Genomic DNA, 21,882 nt, shown 5'->3' with positions numbered 1-21,882 from the left:
AACGACGCAGTAGTAGAAGACATCTTCCAGTCTTGGGGTCATCCCACCATAGATCTGTTCGCGGACGACGAAAACACCAAATGCCGAGACTTTGCCTCAAGGTTTTACCGGCCAAGATCGAAGGGGAATGCCCTTTTGATAGACTGGTCAGGGGCATTTGTGTACGCTTTTCCACCCCTTCCGCTGATCCAGAAGGTGGTGAGCAAGTTGATACACTCGTGCACAACGATGATCCTCATTGCCCCCGACTGGCCGAGGCAATGGTGGTACACGGACCTGCTTCACTTGTCAGTGACTCCTCACAAGAGGCTACCATGCAGGCCGGACCTGTTATCCAAGATGAACGGGAGGATTCATCATCCCAGCCTTTCGTCACTGAGCTTGGCAGCATGGCTCCTGAGGTCATACAATACGGCCATCTAGGACTGCCGCAGGACTGCATGTCCATCCTAATAGAGGCGAGACGTCCTTCCACAAGACATTCTTATGCATGCAAATGGAAGCGTTTCTATATGTGGTGTATGCAAAATGGTCATAATCCAATTAAGAGTCAGGAAGAAGCAGTTCTTCCTTATTTATTATATCTGGCTAAGGCAGGTTTAAAGTTTAATTCTACTAAGGTGCATTTAGCTGCTATAACAACTTATTGGCGGTCACCTTCACAACCTTCTTTTTTCCAGTTGCCAGCTGTAAAGGACTTCCTGCAAGGGTTGAAAAAAGTGTACCCTCCGGTGCGTCCTCCTTCTCCTCCCTGGGAGCTGAACCTGGTGCTATCAAAACTAATGAACTTTTGAACCCATTCATGAAGCTACTTTGCAGCACCTTTCCTGGAAAGCTGCTATTTTGGTGGCAATCACGTCAGCTCGTAGGGTGAGCGAGATCCAAGCTCTCTGTTCCAAAGAACACTATACTGTGTTTCATTTGAATAGAGTAGTAGTAAGGACACATCCGTCTTTTCTTCCTAAAGTGGTGTCAGATTTCCATGTCAATCAGACCATTTCTCTGCCCACTTCCTTCCCCAATCCCTCTACTCCAGCTGAGAGGGCTTTGCACTCTTTGGACCTGAAAAGGGTTTTAAAATTCTATCTAGATAGGTCCAAGTCTATACGTCAGTCTGATCAACTGTTTGTTAACTATGGATCGATCAGAACAGGCCATGCAGCCTCGAAATGTTCTATTTCAAGATGGATCGTTTCGTGTATCAAGCTTGCTTACCAGTTGGCGCAGAAGACTCTCGGGTTTTCTCCCAAGGCGCATTCCACCAGGGGTAGAGCTGTGACTGCAGCTTTTTTCCATAATGTGCCCATGTCTGTGATCTGTAAGGCGGCGACCTGGAGGTCCGTCCATGCATTTACCAGACATTACTGTCTTGATTCTGACACCAGAGCAGATACCCAGGTAGGCCAGGCCTCCTTGAGGAATCTGTTTAACAGCTGAGTTATTGGCTGTTATGATTGTTTTTTGGTTGGGTCATGTACTTCTCATTTACCTGCAGGTGGTTGATGGGCTTGCTATTCTATTCAGTGCTCATGACTATTGATGAGGATCCCCTGGAAGAGAAGGATAAGTTACTTACCTGTAATCCTAGTTCTCTTCCAGGGGTATCCTCATCAAAGTCATAAGCAACCCACCGTCCTCCCCAGGTAAATGAGATTTGTACGTCTCTGACTTATGGTTGAGCCCTGACTCCAGGGTTATGCAAAGAACAACTGACCTAACTGTTACCCCTAAGGCATGATGGGAACCTGGGGTCATGGCTGCCTTAAAGGCACGGTGCCAGTTTTTGTTGAGAATGCTTTCATTTTATATGTTATTGTTTTTCAATGCATCCTGTGGCTGTTGGACCTAATGTGTTTTTTTATTTCCTTGCTAATTTCAGTACATGTACATTGTTTAGCCTCAGTTTTGTGGCTGAATTGGTATGAGAAAAAATAATATATGTACATACATATATGTGGAGCGAGATATAGATGTTTTTCCATATATATTTTTATATTGTTTCCGGGGTCCCGCACATGGCCGGGAATATTCAGTGCTTATGACTTTGATGAGGATACCCCTGGAAGAGAACTAGGATTACAAGTAAGTAACTTATCCATGTGCGCAGCTGGTCTTGACAATTGCAAATGATAAGAGAGTAGTAAACCTGAAAGCGAATGAGTGATAATATCCATGTATAATCTTGACTTTTTTTCGTGAATGTTGCATGAAGAACTTGTGTGTTGAGGAAAAGGACACGAGGCCTGTGTAGTGAACTCTAACGAGGAGTTCAACTTTCAAATATTTCTGAATCGCTGTTATACCATGTTAGAGTTACCTAGCAATGCGGAAAGATATATCAGAGCTAAAACCTGCAGGTGTACATGCTGAGGGAGGAGTATTCAGGGGGGGCGGAGCATGCAGAGAAAAAAACCAAAGGGGAACATCGGGATGAAAGAAAGTACATACTAATTTGAGAAAAGGTATTTAATTGCAAATCGACATTAAAAGTTGGTAATCAAATAAAACAATAAGACAAATGTTAGTTCCTCAAGCAATATGTATTGTCCCCTTCTTTGTTGGTGGAGATTTTAATAGCATGTTCAATGAATAGATTATTCAATGAATAGATTATCACAGAAAATGGGTCACAAACTGAGAGCTGCCTGCAGCAGCCACTTGGCAGCGATAGAGCAGTTGATGACTGACGTTTATCAGTATGATGTGCGGTTAGTGCTGTTCACCACTGAACTTAAATATAAGTTCTCAATCCTATAGTATTTACAAAATGCAAAAACTAATTGTGTTCTTATTATTAAAAAAAATGTCTGGTCTGGATTTGACCAGCTTGCCAGCTGTACTTTTAGACTATAGTCCCATCACATTGTCAATTTCGGGATAGAGATTCTAGAATAGCTTCTATTTTTAAGTGCAAATTTGACAAATGTATGCTCTTTGATAGCTAATTAAAGAAAATAACCCACACCTGGACTGGAGAACACTTTTGTAACAATTACTGTTGTGCTGCCAAGGAAGTAGTATAGGATTTATTTAAAACGTCGCTAAGGTGTACCGAGTTACCACTATGATGTTCATAATGTACAGGAAGAATGATCTCCTGCATTAGAGTTAGAGAGAAAAAACAATATGCATGTCATCTGCATTATTTTGAAAACGAACACCCAGTTTAACAAACTATTGTAGCTGCTGGGCATTTATTAAACAAGAGTAGGGAATCCCAGGGAACCCGCAGTACTCCACATTTAGTTGAGATGGTATTAGCTGTGTCCTGGCCAACAATGTCTCTAGTTTTCTACGTTTTCAAAAACGATTCCAACTATTTCAGAAAGGTATCTAAGACCCCCTCCACCCCTGCAAGTCTATTCAATAGCGTGGGGTGATCAAGGATGTTGAAAGCCATGGACATGTCCATCAAAAAGGTCAGGTCCCCTGAATCCATTATCTACTAGTACTGTAAATTTAGCAGGGATAGATCTGTTTCTCTATATGAGCAAAAGCCAGACTGTTTGCCTCCCAGTATATTGTTCAGATCGATAAACTTCTGAAGCTCTAAAGCCTTCAGCAGCCATGGAGCTTTGGAAATTGGTTGCCACTTTTTTGATTGAAAATAATGAGGAAACACCCATGATTCTTTCAAATTAGCTGTGATATCTCAATATTGACAATATCTCTTATAAAGAGAGCCACGTTCATACTATGCCTTCGTTAAAAGGATTTATCCTTGTCTGGTCTCTACTTCAGCTGCTGGCATTCAGGATTGTGGCTGGAGCATATGAACTCAGATAGGCCCTTGTTAAAACATTTGTTTAAAGATTGGATGCCAGTCAAAAGCTTGATTGATTGAAAAACTGCTGTAAGGAAATAAAGTAAGCTCCAAGCTCTTCTAGCTTTACTGACCGAGTGATTCCAAAGTAAAAATATGTAGTATGGATACACACTGTAACAATTGCTGGCTACTGCTAATGATTCTAGGATACTCTATGGTTACATGCAGATACATGTAGAATACATGAGAATCTCTGCCTCCCAATTGAGGTAGTTGGCATCTGTGTCTGTCTATTTGACCAACTGAATGAACCAGTGCCAATAAAAAGTAAAGCAGAAGTGCCAGTGCTATACTTCTCATACTTTCAGAGCTGAGATCTGGGTCAGGATGTCTGCTCTACATTTGGTTAGCAATGGTTTCTTAAACAGATTTCTAGCAATAAACCATGTTCTTCTGAAACTTTGACAGTTTTGTAAGTTCCAAGAGTACCTTTTTCCCATCTAGCTAAGCTAGTGGGACAGAATTGTTCCCTTCATGATGTACAATTATGTCCCTGAGTTCCAAACTGCAAGCATCTGGTATCCTGTTTTTTTAAAATGTTGTCCCCAACCTCATGCTTATGTAGCATGTGTGAGAAAGAAAAGCACTACAACTTTATTTGAATTCGGTCCCGGACTTGAAGGGGCACATCAAGCGCCCTCTCCATTGTGAGAGAGGGCTGCTGTCCCTGGTTAAAGCATGTAGTATGGTTGTGGTAAGATACCAGGTGTTAAGTGATCGTGGCATGACCACATCGGTTTATATGTGACACAGGAGTGGTGGCTTGCTGGCCCCCTCATGTAACGTTCCTTTGCTATAGAGGAACCCGGATCCCTGCACTGATATGCAGAATGCATGTAAACTATAAGCATGTGTGTGTTCTGCACGTTACTTTCATTGTGCCTGTTTGGGTGAACCAGAGTAAAGGAATCCATTTTGATAGCCCCCGGTCTGTTCATGTGCACAAGGCGCAGGTGAGGTTGATTACTTTCTCAAACAGTGGACATGCATTTCGGACATTCCTGAGACTGGAGAGGAGACCGAATGAAGTGTGGAACATGGAGACAAACTCCTCTTATAAATTAATTGTGGCCCTTTTGTTACAGAGAGCTGTTGTTTCTTCTCCCTAATTACTGACATTTGGAAGAAGGTACGGGTGAAGTTTCTGCAGTTCCTGTTCGATTGCGAAAATCCTTGAGAAAAGAGTTAGCCTTTTGTCCCTCTTCCTGATCGCTGTCAGGTGTTGCTGTGATAACCGGGAGCAGAATGGTCTCACCTCTTTTTGCTTCTGTTTAGAGTACTACAACCTTGAGATGATCCTCCTTTGAGGAGCATCACTTCACACAAAGGCTGAGTCTGGGTGACTGCCTTGGAAGGACACATAAAAGAAGAACCGACTCAAAACGGTTCTGCAAGTGCAGATAGAAAATACACATCCCAGTATGCTTTACCTTTGTAACAGGGGGAGAGGTTTACCTACTTGTTTTTCTACTTCTATGTTTTCTTTCACCAAGGAGGGGATGACCTGTAGAGTACCCAGAGGACTCCTGCTCAACCTGAGCTGGTATCTGTCTAACAGCCAGCGGTGAGGAGACGTCATCTGGAGTCTAACCTGAAAGAAGAGCTGTTCTTCATCTTAAAATACAGAAGATCCTGCCTGGAAGAAGAGGGAAAAAGTGAGCCAAACCTGCAGGAGGAGCAGATTACTGGCTTGGGCAAGAGCATTTGACCCAGGTGCTCTGGATTCATCCTACAGAGACTACTGGAAGCATTACTGGTGCATTCCATGCTCTAAGCAAGTGGCTATTGCCGAAGTGAAGAATTCACAACACTGCGTCTGTGGCACGTTCCCCTAAAGTATGCCCAAACGTTCTGTACCTGAAGAAGACGATCGGTAAATCTGGACACTCTCTAAGTGTGCGTTAACCGACTTTGTGGTTGCAGCTTTATCGTGTTCACTTAGTGTCCCGGCACCACTGAAGAATAGACCTGTGCACTCCTGTAACATTTGCTCCAAGTGTGCCAGAACGACTTGTAGGGTGACCATCCCCATGAGATTTGCACAACGTCTACCCTTGTCGACTACATCGTCATGGGTGAATGCTGCCTCATGGTACTTGCTACTATGTGCTTGAGTGACTGTGCGGCTATGGAAGTGCACTTGATTGAACAAGCCTCCTTTGATGCACTAAAGTGCATTAAAGTGACTCTGCTACCGCCTTTGGACCTACGACTAGAAGTAAACTGCATCACTGCCTCGACCCAGGGAGGATCAAGTTGCTAAATCTACATCCCACCCAGTCGTGGAGTAAGGAGGCCAACCTGTAACCTCTGACCCCATCCCCTTCTGACGCCGTGTGCCCGGAAGAGGGCTGCTGACTGAAAACAGCCACATGCCTGTTGCTGACTCAGGACACTGCTGCACAGCCTGCATCTGCTCTAAAGTAGTGGAGCAGCCACTTGCGGCACCTGTGACTGCACATCTTCCACTACAGGGAAGGACCAAGACTGAAGAGCGGCAGGCCGATGTGATGATTACCACAGAATAAACCTTGGGCGAGACAAAGAGTGAGAAACTGAGTTTCCTTCTAGATGAAAGGAGGGGGAGCACTGCATTTGTGTGGAAACCTACCTGGCTGTACCTTTGACTAAGGGATGTGGTTTGAGCGCAGAGAGGACATCCTTGCCGAGAGGCAGCAGTCCCACACCATAGGCTCTGAGGATCTGATGTCTTTTGTTTAGTTTAGAGTTTTCCTGTGTTATCAAGCACTTGTTTTTTATCACAGAGAAACTTCGGACTGTACAATCACATTATTAAGCTGTTGGGTGCCCGTTGAGTGCTGAAATTGCTGTACCCCCCCCCCCACTAACGCCTTTGAGAAACCTGTGACCGCTTGCCTTCACTACCATAGAGAATAGAGTGGTGAAGTGGTTGGAATGGTCCGGTGTGTTGAGCCATAGTAGGACAGACCCTGGGGCATCAGGGGCAAACAACCACAGTCACCACAGCTGTGGTAGAGCCACCCCTCCTTGCCCCATGGCCCCCCAAATGGGTTCTGACATAAGCGAATAGTGAGAATCCATAGCAACCTGTTATGTTCTCAGAAAACCTCAAATATATATTTTGAATAACACATCTTTGCTGCAAGCCATATCTTATGAGGAATGTATGCAAGATATGTGCCATTGAAATAAAATGTTTCCAACAAATATTTGTAACTTGAAAAAAACCTCATATTGGTTTAAGGCCAGTTTTGATAGGCTATTGTTCATTTTTAAGAACACTTTACATGCCATTTCTCTACGACATCATTGATTAAAATATGCATGTTATACATGAAGTTATTTTGAAAAAAGCAATACTAGAGATTCATTGTAACACCATGGGCCTCCTGTAAAATCCTAACACTTTAATCAACAACTTTGCCAAGTTCATCTTCTTGTGAAGTGTGAATGCTTAGTTATTGACAGGCTGCCTCTAAATTATCATAAATCTTCCAAACAAAGGAACTGAGGAACATAAACATGAAGGGACTATCCTAAGATTATACATTGTGGTTAAGAGAAGACCTCCAGGATGTGACCAGTTTCCTTGACCATGAATATACTCAGGATTTAGTTATAGAAACATTTTCCATAATAAGCTGGATTCAGTAAAGTAAATATTATTTCTCTGCAGGGGCAATTTACAAGCCCCCTTTTCAAAATCAAGGGGAAAGGATAGCCCTATCGTCATCAAAGCTATAAAACATTCAGAATTCTCTTGAAATCAGAACAGCTGCATGATGGAGATATGGGCATATTCCTAACCCTACTGTGATCAAACCATTTTGATAAACAGAACAAAAGGATGAATAGAACTCTTGTAACGAAATTATATAAATAGAGCCCTTTCTTATTCTGTCTGGTTTAATCCCAAATATGGCATACGTACCCAGAAATAACATGATTCTCCACATATTTTCTAACTGTATTGTCAAAGGACTCATTTAATTATAACAGTGCCATAATCGGTAACCTCATCTGCATGGCTACTAATTTGTCAAGTTATATACAACACAAAGCTTTATAGAGCATCTCATCCCATGGACAAGTCGTTTTTTTTAAACTCTCATACCCCTAGCTTGTCTTTATATTATCAAAGATCAATCATATAAATCTTAATTGAGAAGCTCTCTCAGTGTAGGTGATCTGTGATTTCTACTTATATGTACACTCTTACTTAGTAATGTGGGTTTTGGGTTTGCAGCTCCTCCATGTTACCCTTTGTTGAGCTGCAATGTTGTAGGTATTAGTTTCATCTTTTGACCCCTTTTATAACTCTTCCCGGGTACACTCAAATAGTAATTTCATTGAGCAGTTGGCAGCTTGCATTTTTTAATTGTCTTCTGCTCCTTTCAAGGGGGCAGGAACTATATAATGCACTGAAATGTCTTACTATTCACAACCTAAGACTATGAAGCTCTTATGCCTCCCTCACTGATATTGGTGGAGATTATTGGTAGAGACAGTGGTGTTGTTTGGACATCACACCATCCCAGTGTTGATCTTTGATATATTTTCCCAAATGACCATGGATAATATTCTGCGAACTTGAAGTACACTCTATTTGGGACGGCAATGTACCCTGCATGGTATACTTGCATATAACTCTGCTGTGAGTGCCCGACTACATGTGAAACTGCTATCATGCCGAACTGCGATGAATTTGCGGACTTCTTCATAGATACGACCACTAAGATCGAAGCTGATCTACGCACTGCCCTAGAACAACTGTCGATCAGTCCGCTGAACGCCCTCCTGCCCACAGGGTTAGTTGTCACTGTCCCTTCCAAGCCTTACCTCCCCAAAAACAACACACCCTCTAGCCTTTTCCAAACCTTGGATAAAAGCACTATACGCAAAACCCTGGCTACTCTGAAATCTTCTAATCACTACAAAGACCCCTTGCCATTGAACCTCTTCTCCGAAGTTAGGACCTCCTTAGTCCCACTTTGGACTAAGATCATCAATGCATCACTGCAGCAAGGTGCTATTCCGGATTGCCTAAAATCGTGTCAAGTTACCCCGATTCTAAAGAAACCATCTGCAGATCCCAAGGACCTTCCTAACTTTCGCCCAATTTCTAACATCCCCATGTGTGTTCGCCCAACTCTGTATCCACTCAATCGCTTCCAATCCTGGGCCAATGCCAATCTGGTTTCCGCCCGTACATAGTACAGAATTGCGTTAACTCGCATTGTTGATGCGCTAAGAATGTTGGATCAAAATGAATCTTGGAACACAGGATGGGGTTGTCTGGGCCTGTTCTAAACTGGTTCTCATTCCTTCATAACAGATCCCAAAGCTTCAAGGTGAACCAGTCCCTGTCTCGTCCTTCGCCGGTCACGCTAGAGGTCCTACAGGGTTCAGCGCTCTCACCCACGCTCTTCAACCTGTTCATGGAGCCTTTGACAGAAATTCTGAACTCATCCAGCCCTCACTATCACATTTTTTTTTTTTTACAGAGTTTTATATAGCGCGAACTAGACCCGAACTGAATCGGGTATCTGAGCGCTTTACATAGCACCAGTTACGTTACATGAGGACACGCATTCATTTTAGGTACGGGGAGATTAAGTGATTTGCCCAGAATCACAGGAGGTTTTTTTTGGCGTAGTTACCGAGACTCGAACCCAGATCCCCAGGTCCGAGGTCGAGCGCCCTAGCCGTTAGGCCAGCTCTGCTCCCATGTCATATGTATGCGGATGATACCCAACTATACCTGAAGATCGCCTCCCTTGAGGACATCTGGTCCCTCAACTCAGTCCTGTTGGAAACTCAATGCTGGCTGACACGCAACCGATGGAATTCTTCCTAATCGCACCACACAAGCAATCTCCGGTCATCGAACAATGGTTGACTCATCTCACTGCTCTTAACTCTAGGCCGCACCATGTTGATTCTGCAACCTCTCTGAGAATTATGCTAGACATGCAGAACATGCAGAAGCACATCAGCTACCTCACCAAAGGAGCGAACTTCCAACTCGGCATTCTAAGGAAACTCAAACCGTATCTCCCTGCTCATGACCTAAAGGTGGCAGTGCAAACTTTGGTGATCTCAAAGCTCGGCTATGGTAGCGCAATCCTTTGCGGCCTACCTAGAGTGAAGACTGCTTCTCTTAAAAAAAATAAAAAAAATAAAATACAATCGAGCCTTCTCGGGTATGGCACCGAGGATTTGGAACTCCTTCCCCCCCTGCAGTCAGGGTGAATCCTTCCATTGTCCTCTTCCAAAAGGAACTCAAAGTGCTCCTGATAAAGAAATTTCTGCCTCTGGCTGGCTATTCCATTGGATATTGAGGTCACAGTTGCTGATCTGTCGCCCAGCCGCCAGGGTCACGAGAATGCCATGGCTTTACATGATTGTGTATTTTTCGCTTTGTTGGTTCTGTTTTTGATTGTTTGTATCCCCCTTGATGTATAAACTGTAAAGCGCTCTGATACCTGCGGTGGTCATGTTCGCGCTATAGAAAACTTTCTAAATAAATAAATCATTACTTTTTTTTGTTGGTCCTGTTCTCACGATAATGAAAATTTGCCTTGCTGTTGTACAGGTAAGTTTCAATTCAATTAAGGACACAGAGGCGAGGATTATGCCTTCTTCCTTCGTTTTATTTTTTCAGCAGCCATTTTCAAAACACAATAACAAACTATTTTTCCCATGAACAGCAGGGAAATAATCAAAGCTCAGAACACAAGTCCTTCTTCTCTGTCCGTCCTCCGGTCCTAGCTTTGTCCTTCTACTCTGTTCACCCTTCCTCTTTTTTCACATGAACAGCTGCATGACGAAGTTCAAGCATCCCGTTTGGAGCCATCTTTCTCTGCAAAAACAGGCAGTGTCAGAATCCATTTCCATTGCGAATGGATCATAAGAACAATCAGCGAAGAAAACACTGCTACACATTGCATATTTGTAGGCACTAGTGAAGCATGTAAGTTAAATCTCATTGGACCTTTAAAACAAGTTACTTACACCAGAATGGAGAGAGTCCGCGTCCTCAGTGCTCGCCGGGCCAGATAATTCTTGCCTCCGTGATCTTAACAGAATTGGAACTTACTGCAGCAAGGCAAATTTTCAATCTATATCAGGACCGGATGTTCAGATTATGCCAGTTCAAAGCTAGTCTACCACCAATTGAGCTATTTCCAGCACTGGCTTAAAGTAAAACCTCTTAAAGGTAGACTCCCTGAGGACCAGTCGGCAGCGCCCATCAGGTCTTCCAAATGCACTCCAAGTGAAAATTGCCTATGAGGCCATTGACCCTCTAGCTGAGTGGGCACCAAATACCTTTGCATCAATCCCCGCCTCCTGCATTACCCAGTGCACCCATCTGGCTATGGTTGGAGAAGAAGTCGCTCTGTATGGCTGTCGTAATGCAATAAACAGTTGTCTCTCGCCCAGAGGGCAGGCCTCCTCCGTCAATTCCTCGTACACTCTGAAGACACTGTACCAGACACAGTTTAAAGGATTCTCAGAATTTAGGGTATGAGATAATCCTTGGTCCGTTCTACTGACCCTCAGGGGAGAACACTCTGGCCAATATGTCTAGGGATCTCTCGTCTGGCATGGTCCTGCAAGAAACCAGGCACAATAACGTTGCCAACCAAGCCGAAATCTCTTTGCATGACAGACACCTATTCGGCTGCCCAGGATAGGAAAAGATTGAACACTAGATTCACACCCCACTACGCAGAATAACATGATTCAGGTGGAAGGAATAGACAAATCGCCCTAAGAAGCCTGCAAACAAAGGGGTGCTCACCCATTCGCTTGTTGACCAGGAAAATATTGCTGACAAACCGGTTGGGGTGCTCTTCTGCGCAGCAAATCACTCCTTTTTAAATAGGTGCGGAGACCTCGCCGCATCAATTCTGTGTTGCACTGGGAAAAGGAAATGGGCCGGGGACGGGGTCACCTGTTGAGGACGGCCGTGGACTTCCACCTGGAAGCCATGCACCACCTGTAGTACCCAAACAACGCTTGTGATGGAAACCCAAGCAGGGAGGAAGAGTGGCAAATGACCCCCCCCCCACTTGCAAGCGCGCCAAAGGCAGCACACTCACCTTTACTAGAGGCGTTGGAATTACCTCTGAATCCTCCGCGGCCTCGGAACTTCTGTCCTTTGGTAGGGTAGAACGTATTGAAGTGTGCGCTGTCCTGATATTGCCCTCGCCCGGAGCCTTGTCCCGTGTCAGGGTTGGAGTAGGAGTACCAGCTGTTCGAGCGGCCCCTGTCACGCCCGCCCGCCCTTGGAAACCTGAGAAGAAAAAACACTGCGAATGTTGGACTAGGCCTTGTCCAGTGAAGTGAAAGTTGCCACAGACTTACTAAGTTCCTTAACAAAGGTGTCTCCAAACAAACCCCCCTGGGCCAGTGCTCCAGCCTCCGAAGAGACGAGGTCTTCAAACTTTGAGTCTACCTTTATCAAAAGGGAATGACGCTGCTCGTTAGAGAGCGCATAGTTCACATTCCCCAGGAAAACAATGGCAAGCTGCGCCCATCCTGACAGTACCTCTCGGGAAATCAAAGAACCCGAAGCCTTAGCTCCTTGGTCATATTTAGGATCTTGGTTGGAGGGCCCATCACGTCTTGGAGCTTGTCCTGGCAGGACCTGTGTAATAAATGAGCCACTCTTGTGATTCTGACACCCTAGCATGACCTTCACCACCACCATTTTAATTTAATTTAGTGTGTTCCTTAATGTAGGATGGTCCTGCTTCTCTTCTGTTCTGTAATCTTGCTGTCTCTCAGTGGGAGCTGTTACGGAGTGGAACAGTCTTGCCAAGAGCAGAGCATGTGGGATGGGCATTTGAAGGCGTGCAGTTGTGTAGGAATGTGTCATTGGTGAGAATTATGAGTTCTTACTATTGGCTTTGACCATTCTGTTTTCTTATGTACCTTGTTTTATGGTAGTGCTATTGCCTTTGACATGCTCTCATGTCATCTTGCTTTTCAATTCCATCTTGCTTTGGGCCTTTCTCTCCTGCACGGAGCTGCAGAGCTGAAGAGGGTTTTTTTGCTTTCACTTGTTTTCTGCACTCTGTGTGCTAGTAGAAACCGGTTCTTATCAGAGGAATGTACAGGCTCCTTCTTGAAGTCATAGCAAAGGCCTGATCAACCGATGCTGTGTCCTTGGCACAGAGTGGTACGGAATCTGATGTGAAAAGGAGGCGAGGCTTGCTAGAAGCTTCGACCAATGTTTCCATTTGTATTAAAAGGGGGAGCCTCCACTGGTCTGGTGGAAGTGGAAGTTTGGGAGTTTGGATTCCGAGTGAGGACAGACGTGTCTATCTCGGATTGAACCCTGATTGCTGAGCTCTGATCCCCGGCTGTGTGAAGACTTTCCCCGGCCAGAAGTGGGCAGTGTATGCATCAGATGAAGTATTGACTTTTGTGATTATTGCCATTGTGATGTAAGCCAGTGGCTGTAATCGCTTGAGGTGTTTTCTTTGTGGTGTGGGAGGTGCACATTCAGAGTGATCCTCTACTCTGTATATATATCTTTCTGATCTCTTGCAGGACGTCCAGTGTATCTTATCTTATATCAGTTATTGCTTGTTTATTAATCAGTATTATAGTTTACTCAGTTATTGATTCATGCCTTCAGACTATACGTTTGCTACATATATTTGAATCTAATGCATTTGGTATCTGAGACAGCCTTTGTTTAGAGAGAAGTATGTAATAAACCCCAAGCCTTATTCTAAAAGTGATAGTTTTTGCATTTTGTTAAGTAAAACTCCTTTTTATAAGGTGCTGTTTGTTCTGTGTTGCAGTCTTGCTGTGCCAGGGGTGGTAAGACATGCTTAAAAGTGTATATTATTCAAAGGTGTAATGCTAATTTGCCTCCTAGGTGGGAGTGCAGTGATTGGGTATGGCTTATTGGTGAGAAGCCACATTCAAAACAACCTGTTGATACACTTCTTAGGATACTTCACAAACTTGGTCAGGAACGTTTCCATCTTCGAGTCAATGTCGGGTGTAAGGGCAACTTTACCATCTAAATTGGGTCGAGGAAATACCACCTGGAGGCGCTTTCGAGCGTCTTTCTCAATGGGCTTACACAGGCGGCTTGCGACGTACTTGGCCACCTGGTCCCCTGGCACCCAGTCGGCAAAACAAGGGTGGAAGATGTCATCCAGGTCCAGCATGTCTGAAATGTCCTCTGGGGCAAGGGGGTGGGAGGTCACAGTCTAGAGGGACCTGCGTCGTCATCTGTGTCCCCAGGGGCATACCCTATATCCTGGGGTTGCGGGTGGCGGTGCGTGGGGGGGGGGCTGTGAACTATGTAGGGAACCACTGGCACTGGCTCATTGGCTGTGGAGGAACCTAGGCTAAAAAGGCCTGCTTCAGGTGCTGAAAGCCATCCGCGTGCACCCCAGACTTACACTATCTTTTCGAGGGTGGGTACCCTCCCTCTTGTGTTGCTTGGGGGACCTTTGTGGGGTCTGGTGTGCGTTTAGCCCATTTGGCACACTCCTGCACAATCTGCGCAGAGAGGCACTGTTCCATGGGTTCCATGGCTTGGTTAACATCCCTATATATGGATTCATTCACTGCATGGTAGAAGTTGTTGTCCCAAGGGAAGAAAGATAGAGTCCTCCTCCTGGAACTGCTCCTGATCTGACTGCATGACTAGGTAATAGGAGTAAAGGGTGGGGTACACACTTGGCACAGCAGGCAGCTCCTTAAGTGCTGGGGAGCACCGGATTTGGGCACACAGAGCGTGAACAGAATTTGACTGGAAGGGAGCCCAGACTGATATGAGTGGGCCAGAGGCGCACAATTCACGGGAAGAGCCCTGGGACACTGTCGCCCTAGTATTGAATGGGATACTGCCACTCGAGACCAATGTCCCACGTAGTACTAGCTGCAACTACAACCCCGCAGGGCATCAAGAAAACCAGGAGTATAGACCCTTTGTGGAGTAAGGCAGATGGGGTGGAGATGGTACAGACCCAATCAGGGTGTCACTCTGGGCTGGGGACAAGGCTGGACTCTCCACAGGACAGCGCTTGTCAGCACTCTATTCCCAGTGCCTGCAAATAAGCACCACCGATCACCCCAACAACAGGAGAAACAAGGAAAAACGACTTAACTTGCTGCAGAGCAGTGATGAAAGATGAAGGTGAACAGAGTAGAAAGACCAAGTTGGGACCGGAGTGCAGACAGAGAAGAAGAACTTGGGTTCTGAGCTTGGTCTATTTCCCTGCTGTTCGGGGGCAAAGTATTTTGCTGTGTATTGAAAATGGCTGCTGAAAAACTATATCGAAGGAAGAAGGCGTAATATGAGCTTCCGGTGCTGACATAGAATCTAACATGTGTGCAGAGACCTAGGTGTGTCCATTGGGAGAGAATGTGGCGTAATGGCCAAAGCTGCCGACTTAGGAGCTGGGAATCCAGGATTGAGCCTTGACTTCAACTCAACATCCTGTTACTCTGGGCAAATAACTTAATGTCCGCATGCCTAATAAACACAAAAAATTGAATGCGTACATGTGCAATATAACTAGTGCTCTTGAAAAGAGCTCCAATACCTTTGGTCAGGTATGCGATATATAAAATTATAAAATAAAAACAGAAGGTCCAGAACCAGTTCTGTGAACTGGAGGGGCGCAACAAGCATAAGCTCATAACAGACATGGAACTACTGTCCAAGTCCTGTGTTGATCAGATGAAGTGGTAGTAGCAGCATGAATTATGACTCTTGACTAGACCTTTGTGTCATAGGAGAGTCTGGTCTATTGACACAACCTGTGTAAATGTACACTGTAGTGTGACCCCAGGACCTTGTGCTGACATTCTTTGTGACTGTTCAGTGTGTCTATGTGTAATGGAAGTGAAGCACATGTGTGATAGTAAGAATCTGAGTATGGTGAGAGTCTGAGTACTAGGACCATCGGGCTTAATTTTGGGCCCTAGTTTAGCAAGGCACAAGATGAAGGGTGTATACAGTTTCCTTAGTCAGTGGAAATGTAATGGCGTAATTTCTGTGGCTAGAGCACAGCTTTCCAAACTTTTCATGTTGGTGACACACCCTTTTGTGAAATAAATTTCAGGGACACAGTAACACGAGGAAGCGCAGCGAGCGAGCCTGAACCACCAATGGTGGGTTCGGGCCCCACACCCCTCACACATCCCACACACACACACCCCACCCCACACACAACCCCACACACACCCCACCCCCCACACACCCCACCCCACACACACCCCACCCCACAGACACACCACCCCACACACACATGTCCCACACACACACATAACCCCCCACACACTCAACCCCACCCCCCCACACACTACCACACACATACACACACACACCTCACACACCCCCCACACACCCCCCACACACCCCCCACACACCCCCCACACACCCCCCACACACATCCCACACACATCCCACACACATCCCACACACATCCCACACACATCCCACACACATCCCACACACACCCCACACACACAACACACTCCAACACACTCCCCACACACAGAGACTTGAGGGGCACTGTTAAAGGGTACCAGTGAGGGAATTAGTGGCGGAGGTGGCCTTTCCCTACATCTGTCTCCCTCCGACTGTCTCCCTCCCTCCCTCCCTCCCTCCCTCTCTCAACCCCTCTCTGTCTCCCTCCTTCTCGGTCTCCCTCCTTCTCGGTCTCCCTCCTTCTCGGTTTCCCTCCTTCTCGGTCTCCCTCCTTCTCGGTCTCCCTCCCTCTCTGTCTTCCTCCCTCTCTGTCTTCCTCCCTCTCTGTCTTCCTCCCTCTCTGTCTTCCTCCCTCTCTGTCTTCCTCCCTCTCCTTCCGACTGTCTCCCTCCCTCTGTCTCACTCCCGTCCCTCCCTCTCTGTCTCACTCCCTCTCTGTCTCACTCCCTCTCCCTCCGACTGTCTCCCTCCCTCTGTCTCCCTCCCTCCCTCTCTGTCTCACTCCCTCTCTGTCTGGTATGAACAGCATATATATTTATTTACCGACATTGCAAGAGTGTTTATGTGGTCAAGCTGATAATTGGGGACAACATGAGTTACTTTCAGAAACTCAAGGACAAATATTTGGAAACAAACACATATGAAGGTATTTTTTTAAGGATAATAATTTACTAAACATGGCAAACTGATATTTTGGAACAAAAGTCGTGTGCTTAAATATATTTCAAGATGATAGTCGATTAATAATTTGAGGACACAGTGATGATATTAAATAATCGGTCAATTCCAGAATGATCTCTTACTGCTGAGACGGTTGTTTCATCGATAAAGTAGAGCCATCTTATGTTCTATATTGGTAGATTTTACTAGCTTGTTAAGAACACACATAACAGCTGCCTGAGAACAGATTCTCTTCCAGCAGTGTTCTGTCTCTTGTCTCTCAACCAGCAAGATTGAGCTAATCTGATAGACATCTCTGCTAACTGCTGAAAAGTGTGAAATCAGTAACTTTCCATGCTTTCATCAAATAAAGCAGATACTCTATCAAAAGAGGCAGGCGGTAAAACTGAATGCAGGAGGAGCTAAAAACGAACACAAAGTTTTCCGGGTGTTGGCAGTTTCACACTGCACACACACATTATTTCAACTACTGAAGAAAGCTGTTTTTGAAGATTTGAAAATTGCACTGACAATTCTTGTTGTAAAAGGCACCATTTGTTTTCCTTTGTCGAGTGGGTGTGTGATGGGATGTAGACAGGCGCGCAACACCCTTTGGCCTCAAAGGGCTTCAGCCCCACTCTCTCCCCCTCCTCCCCCCTCGTGTGTGGCAGCCAGGCCCGCTCACGGCCGCACCCGAGCACTTCACAGGTCGTTAAAGACCTTGTGCATGTTAATAGGGCTTTATTGTTGCTTGCCCCTTAAGAGCCCCTGCAGCTCCACCCTGCCGATTCGACACACCTACATGTGGGTCGCGACACAGTAATGTGTCGCGCCACATAGTTTGTAAAGCTGTGGGCTAGAGGGTGGTGACCTACTGTGGAGGAAGTAGGGAAAACAGATCAGTCTATTGAACAATCTGTTTCATTGGTGTAAGAAGTCAATGTGGAGACACCGATTGAAGATGGCAATGAAATATGTGTTTTAAGTTGTAAGAAAAGGCAAGAATTAGTGTACGAGAAACAGAAGGAGTAAAAATAAGTCTTCTTTCGCAGTGGTAGTATGTCTCACATAGCATGATGTAGAGGATGTGCAGCATTTAACAAGGAGTGTATTATCTGTTGAAGGTTGGGTATTCCAGTAAAGCATAAACTGAGAGGGCCACCTATTTCTGTTCATCCTTGTTGGAAAAACTACAAAAAGATGGAATAAATGAAGAATCTAAGGACTTAAGTTAAAGTTCTGCGGATGGGTTAAACCGCCACAAACAGATATCCTGTCCGCTGTATTACAAGTGCATTATATTCAATGTTACCTGTAATATGGCGGCCGAGATGTCTGTCGTGTTTTTGAAGGAATAAACCGTCCGTCAAACTCTAAATCAGGCCCTAAAGCTTCTGAGTGGTTTCACCCACTGTATTGGTGAAAAAGATCAGTGACATGTTGTGTCTCTTCATTGATTTAGGAGATTTAAACTCCTCGATAATCCCCCATTGCCAAAAATAAACAAAATGCTAGTTCTATTAGAAGGGGTTGCAGTACAGTGTTTCCACTTAATACTGAAGACAGGCTTAGCATCAGATTGATTTGGATGTGTAGTCTAGACCTCTCACAGTGTTCATAAAGCCTTTTTGACTTTTCCAATATAGTAGGAGGCCAATCAGTCTTGCATCAGTGGTATCAGTTTTCCAATGTGCCATGTTCCATTTCTTTATGGGTAAGGAAGACAAGTTAAGTGTTTCTAGAATGATATATTTGTCTTCACTAAAAATGAGTAGGAACACAAAATGTTGCACAGAGAATCTGATAAGGGTGTGGTACTTTCTCCTAAGACTTGTAAACTCTTTCAAAGACTGGTTGAATACTCCGGACATTCCATGACTAATGAAGGGGAGGTAACCAAAGATTCCTTAGTTTGAGCAATCAAGTACGTTCCACCTCCTGATAAAAGAGAATTACTGATGTCTTTGACAGGACTATGTAAATATTATTCAGAATTTGTAAAAGGATTTGCAACTCGCATGGGGCCTGCTTGTCCTAGAGATGTGGAAATGCAGAGTGGGTAGTGGCATGTGCCCCAAGTATCCCGAGTGATACTGAAAGGAGTTGTGGTGAAATAGAGTAAATGATTGGTGGCCTACCCCATGCTTTCATGCTCAATTACACATCTGCTTTCAGTTTGGGGGACAGATTTGCTTTACAAATTGATCAAAGACCTTTGGTGAAAATGTATCTCCTCATGGTGGATTAGATTCTACAGCTCATATAGGAAGACTGTGTTCCAAACTCCCCAGAATGTAGTGTTGAAATGCATATATTCCTGGGGAAAAAAATCAACCTGTTGATTATTTTGTGATCACGTTTACTTTGCCACGAAGATAGAAATGTTGAGTCTGTTGCAGAGGATGTGGATGTAGTAGCATTCATGAGAGATGTATGAACCTTGGAAGATGTTTTTTTGTCAGAAGAAATTTGTCATTTATGATGAAGTTCTTAAGAACGCAAAGCCGTATGGTGCAGACTGTTAATGTGATGTCTCTCATTATTTTTGGTATACCGATACTTTGGCGAACTAAAGGTTATTACCTATCTTCAATGTGTCCTAGAGACTGCGGAAGGTTGAGTGCGACATGAAACAGCACAGATAAACTGTTTATTTTGTTCTTTTGCACTGGTAGCTCAAAAATTGAGATTTAAAGATGCTCCAACTGAAGCTATAGTTTCAAGAAAAATGAAGAGCTTAGAATCTCAAAGAAATAGGTGCTATAGTATCTGCTGTCAAGACCAAATGATAAATCGGAAAGAATATGCGCTAATGTTTTGAATATGTTTATTATCTGCAAATTAAAGGGGGCAAAGCTGGTTGTGAACAGTTATGGATGTCATTTTTACTGATGAAGTGTAATTACGGTATGTCGTTTTGCCTGATGCAGGAGCGAGCATAGATTACTCCCTTCTACATATTAAGGAGTTCATATAATGATGAATTGTTCACAGTTTATGTATACGGACTAGTTACATTGATTTTGTACTTTAAAATGCTTAGATTTACAAAATCTGTTATGTCAGCTATAACTTCAGTCTACTACTGTGAATCTAAAAATGTAATCGGTGTGTATCTTTTCAATATCGTTTGCTTACTTCCAAGATGTTCTCCATGTTTCTTCCATTTATTGGGGTAATTTTTCACTTTTCTCAGGACTACCCTGGGCCTTTCCTGGATGGATAGGACGAGGTAAAAACTGGCCTTATGATTTCCCCGATATTACTGCTTACTATGTGACCCAATGGATTATAGGAGCTAAACAGTACCATGATCTGGACATTGATTATATTGGGGTGAGTAATGAGAATTTCCTTATATTGTATGTATGTATGTATGTATTCATTCCTCCAGGTGCCCCAGTACTACAGAGACGCTACTCCACGGGCGATAGTTTTCACAAACTTTATTAGGATGAGCCACAAAGACAGCCCCGCCTAGTGTGTGTCCCGACGCGTTTCGGTGCGCCTGCACCTTAATCATGGGAAGGGGAGATGGCAAGCCCGGACTGGAACATCAAAAATCCTTGTCCCTTATGGCATCACGCTCTCCAGTGAGCTGAATGCCGGGTATTGAAGTCCTAATTAACTTTCTCAGTAGGGTCCGTAGTTCATGCCACATATTTACTCCCGTTTTTCTTTCAATGTTTTAAGCCCTCCAGTGGGCTGCAGGGCTGTATTCCTGGCTCCGTTTTTGAATCGTCCGTGCTGGCAGGCTGATGAAGTTCCAACCTCGCAGTCCTGTAAAAGTTCACAAGCGGTGCATCTCTCGCGGCTTGGAGCCTGCCGCGTGTATTCATTCCTCCAGGTGCCCCAGTACTACAGAGACGCTACTCCACGGGCGATAGTTTTCACAAACTTTATTAGGATGAGCCACAAAGACAGCCCCGCCTAGTGTGTGTCCCGACGCGTTTCGGTGCGCCTGCACCTTAATCATGGGAAGGGGAGATGGCAAGCCCGGACTGGAACATCAAAAATCCTTGTCCCTTATGGCATCACGCTCTCCAGTGAGCTGAATGCCGGGTATTGAAGTCCTAATTAACCCTCTCAGTAGGGTCCGTAGTTCATGCCACATATTTACTCCCGTTTTTCTTTCAATGTTTTAAGCCCTCCAGTGGGCTGCAGGGCTGTATTCCTGGCTCCGTTTTTGAATCGTCCGTGCTGGCAGGCTGATGAAGTTCCAACCTCGCAGTCCTGTAAAAGTTCACAAGCGGTGCATCTCTCGCGGCTTGGAGCCTGCCGCGTGTATTCATTCCTCCAGGTGCCCCAGTACTACAGAGACGCTACTCCACGGGCGATAGTTTTCACAAACTTTATTAGGATGAGCCACAAAGACAGCCCCGCCTAGTGTGTGTCCCGACGCGTTTCGGTGCGCCTGCACCTTAATCATGGGAAGGGGAGATGGCAAGCCCGGACTGGAACATCAAAAATCCTTGTCCCTTATGGCATCACGCTCTCCAGTGAGCTGAATGCCGGGTATTGAAGTCCTAATTAACCCTCTCAGTAGGGTCCGTAGTTCATGCCACATATTTACTCCCGTTTTTCTTTCAATGTTTTAAGCCCTCCAGTGGGCTGCAGGGCTGTATTCCTGGCTCCGTTTTTGAATCGTCCGTGCTGGCAGGCTGATGAAGTTCCAACCTCGCAGTCCTGTAAAAGTTCACAAGCGGTGCATCTCTCGCGGCTTGGAGCCTGCCGCGTGTATTCATTCCTCCAGGTGCCCCAGTACTACAGAGACGCTACTCCACGGGCGATAGTTTTCACAAACTTTATTAGGATGAGCCACAAAGACAGCCCCGCCTAGTGTGTGTCCCGACGCGTTTCGGTGCGCCTGCACCTTAATCATGGGAAGGGGAGATGGCAAGCCCGGACTGGAACATCAAAAATCCTTGTCCCTTATGGCATCACG

At 45.0% G+C, this 21,882-nt stretch overlaps 1 protein-coding gene across 2 annotated transcripts in view; it reads left to right on the top strand.

Annotated features, from left to right (window-relative positions):
• The window catches only part of GALC (galactosylceramidase), a 360,459-nt gene that overhangs the window by 177,716 nt on the left and 160,861 nt on the right, over nucleotides 1–21,882 (top strand). For both annotated transcript variants that reach the window (XM_078660006.1, XM_078660007.1), the window contains exon 5: nucleotides 20,134–20,273. In XM_078660006.1, the coding sequence (XP_078516132.1) occupies nucleotides 20,134–20,273 (140 nt within the window). The remainder of the gene's footprint in view (nucleotides 1–20,133; nucleotides 20,274–21,882) is intronic.

The sequence above is a fragment of the Lissotriton helveticus genome, chromosome 9 (genome assembly GCF_964261635.1).
Source record: "Lissotriton helveticus chromosome 9, aLisHel1.1, whole genome shotgun sequence".
Lineage (NCBI taxonomy): Eukaryota > Metazoa > Chordata > Amphibia > Caudata > Salamandridae > Lissotriton > Lissotriton helveticus.
The sequence above is the reverse complement of the archived record's forward strand: the minus strand, read 5'-3'. Positions and strand labels throughout refer to the sequence as shown.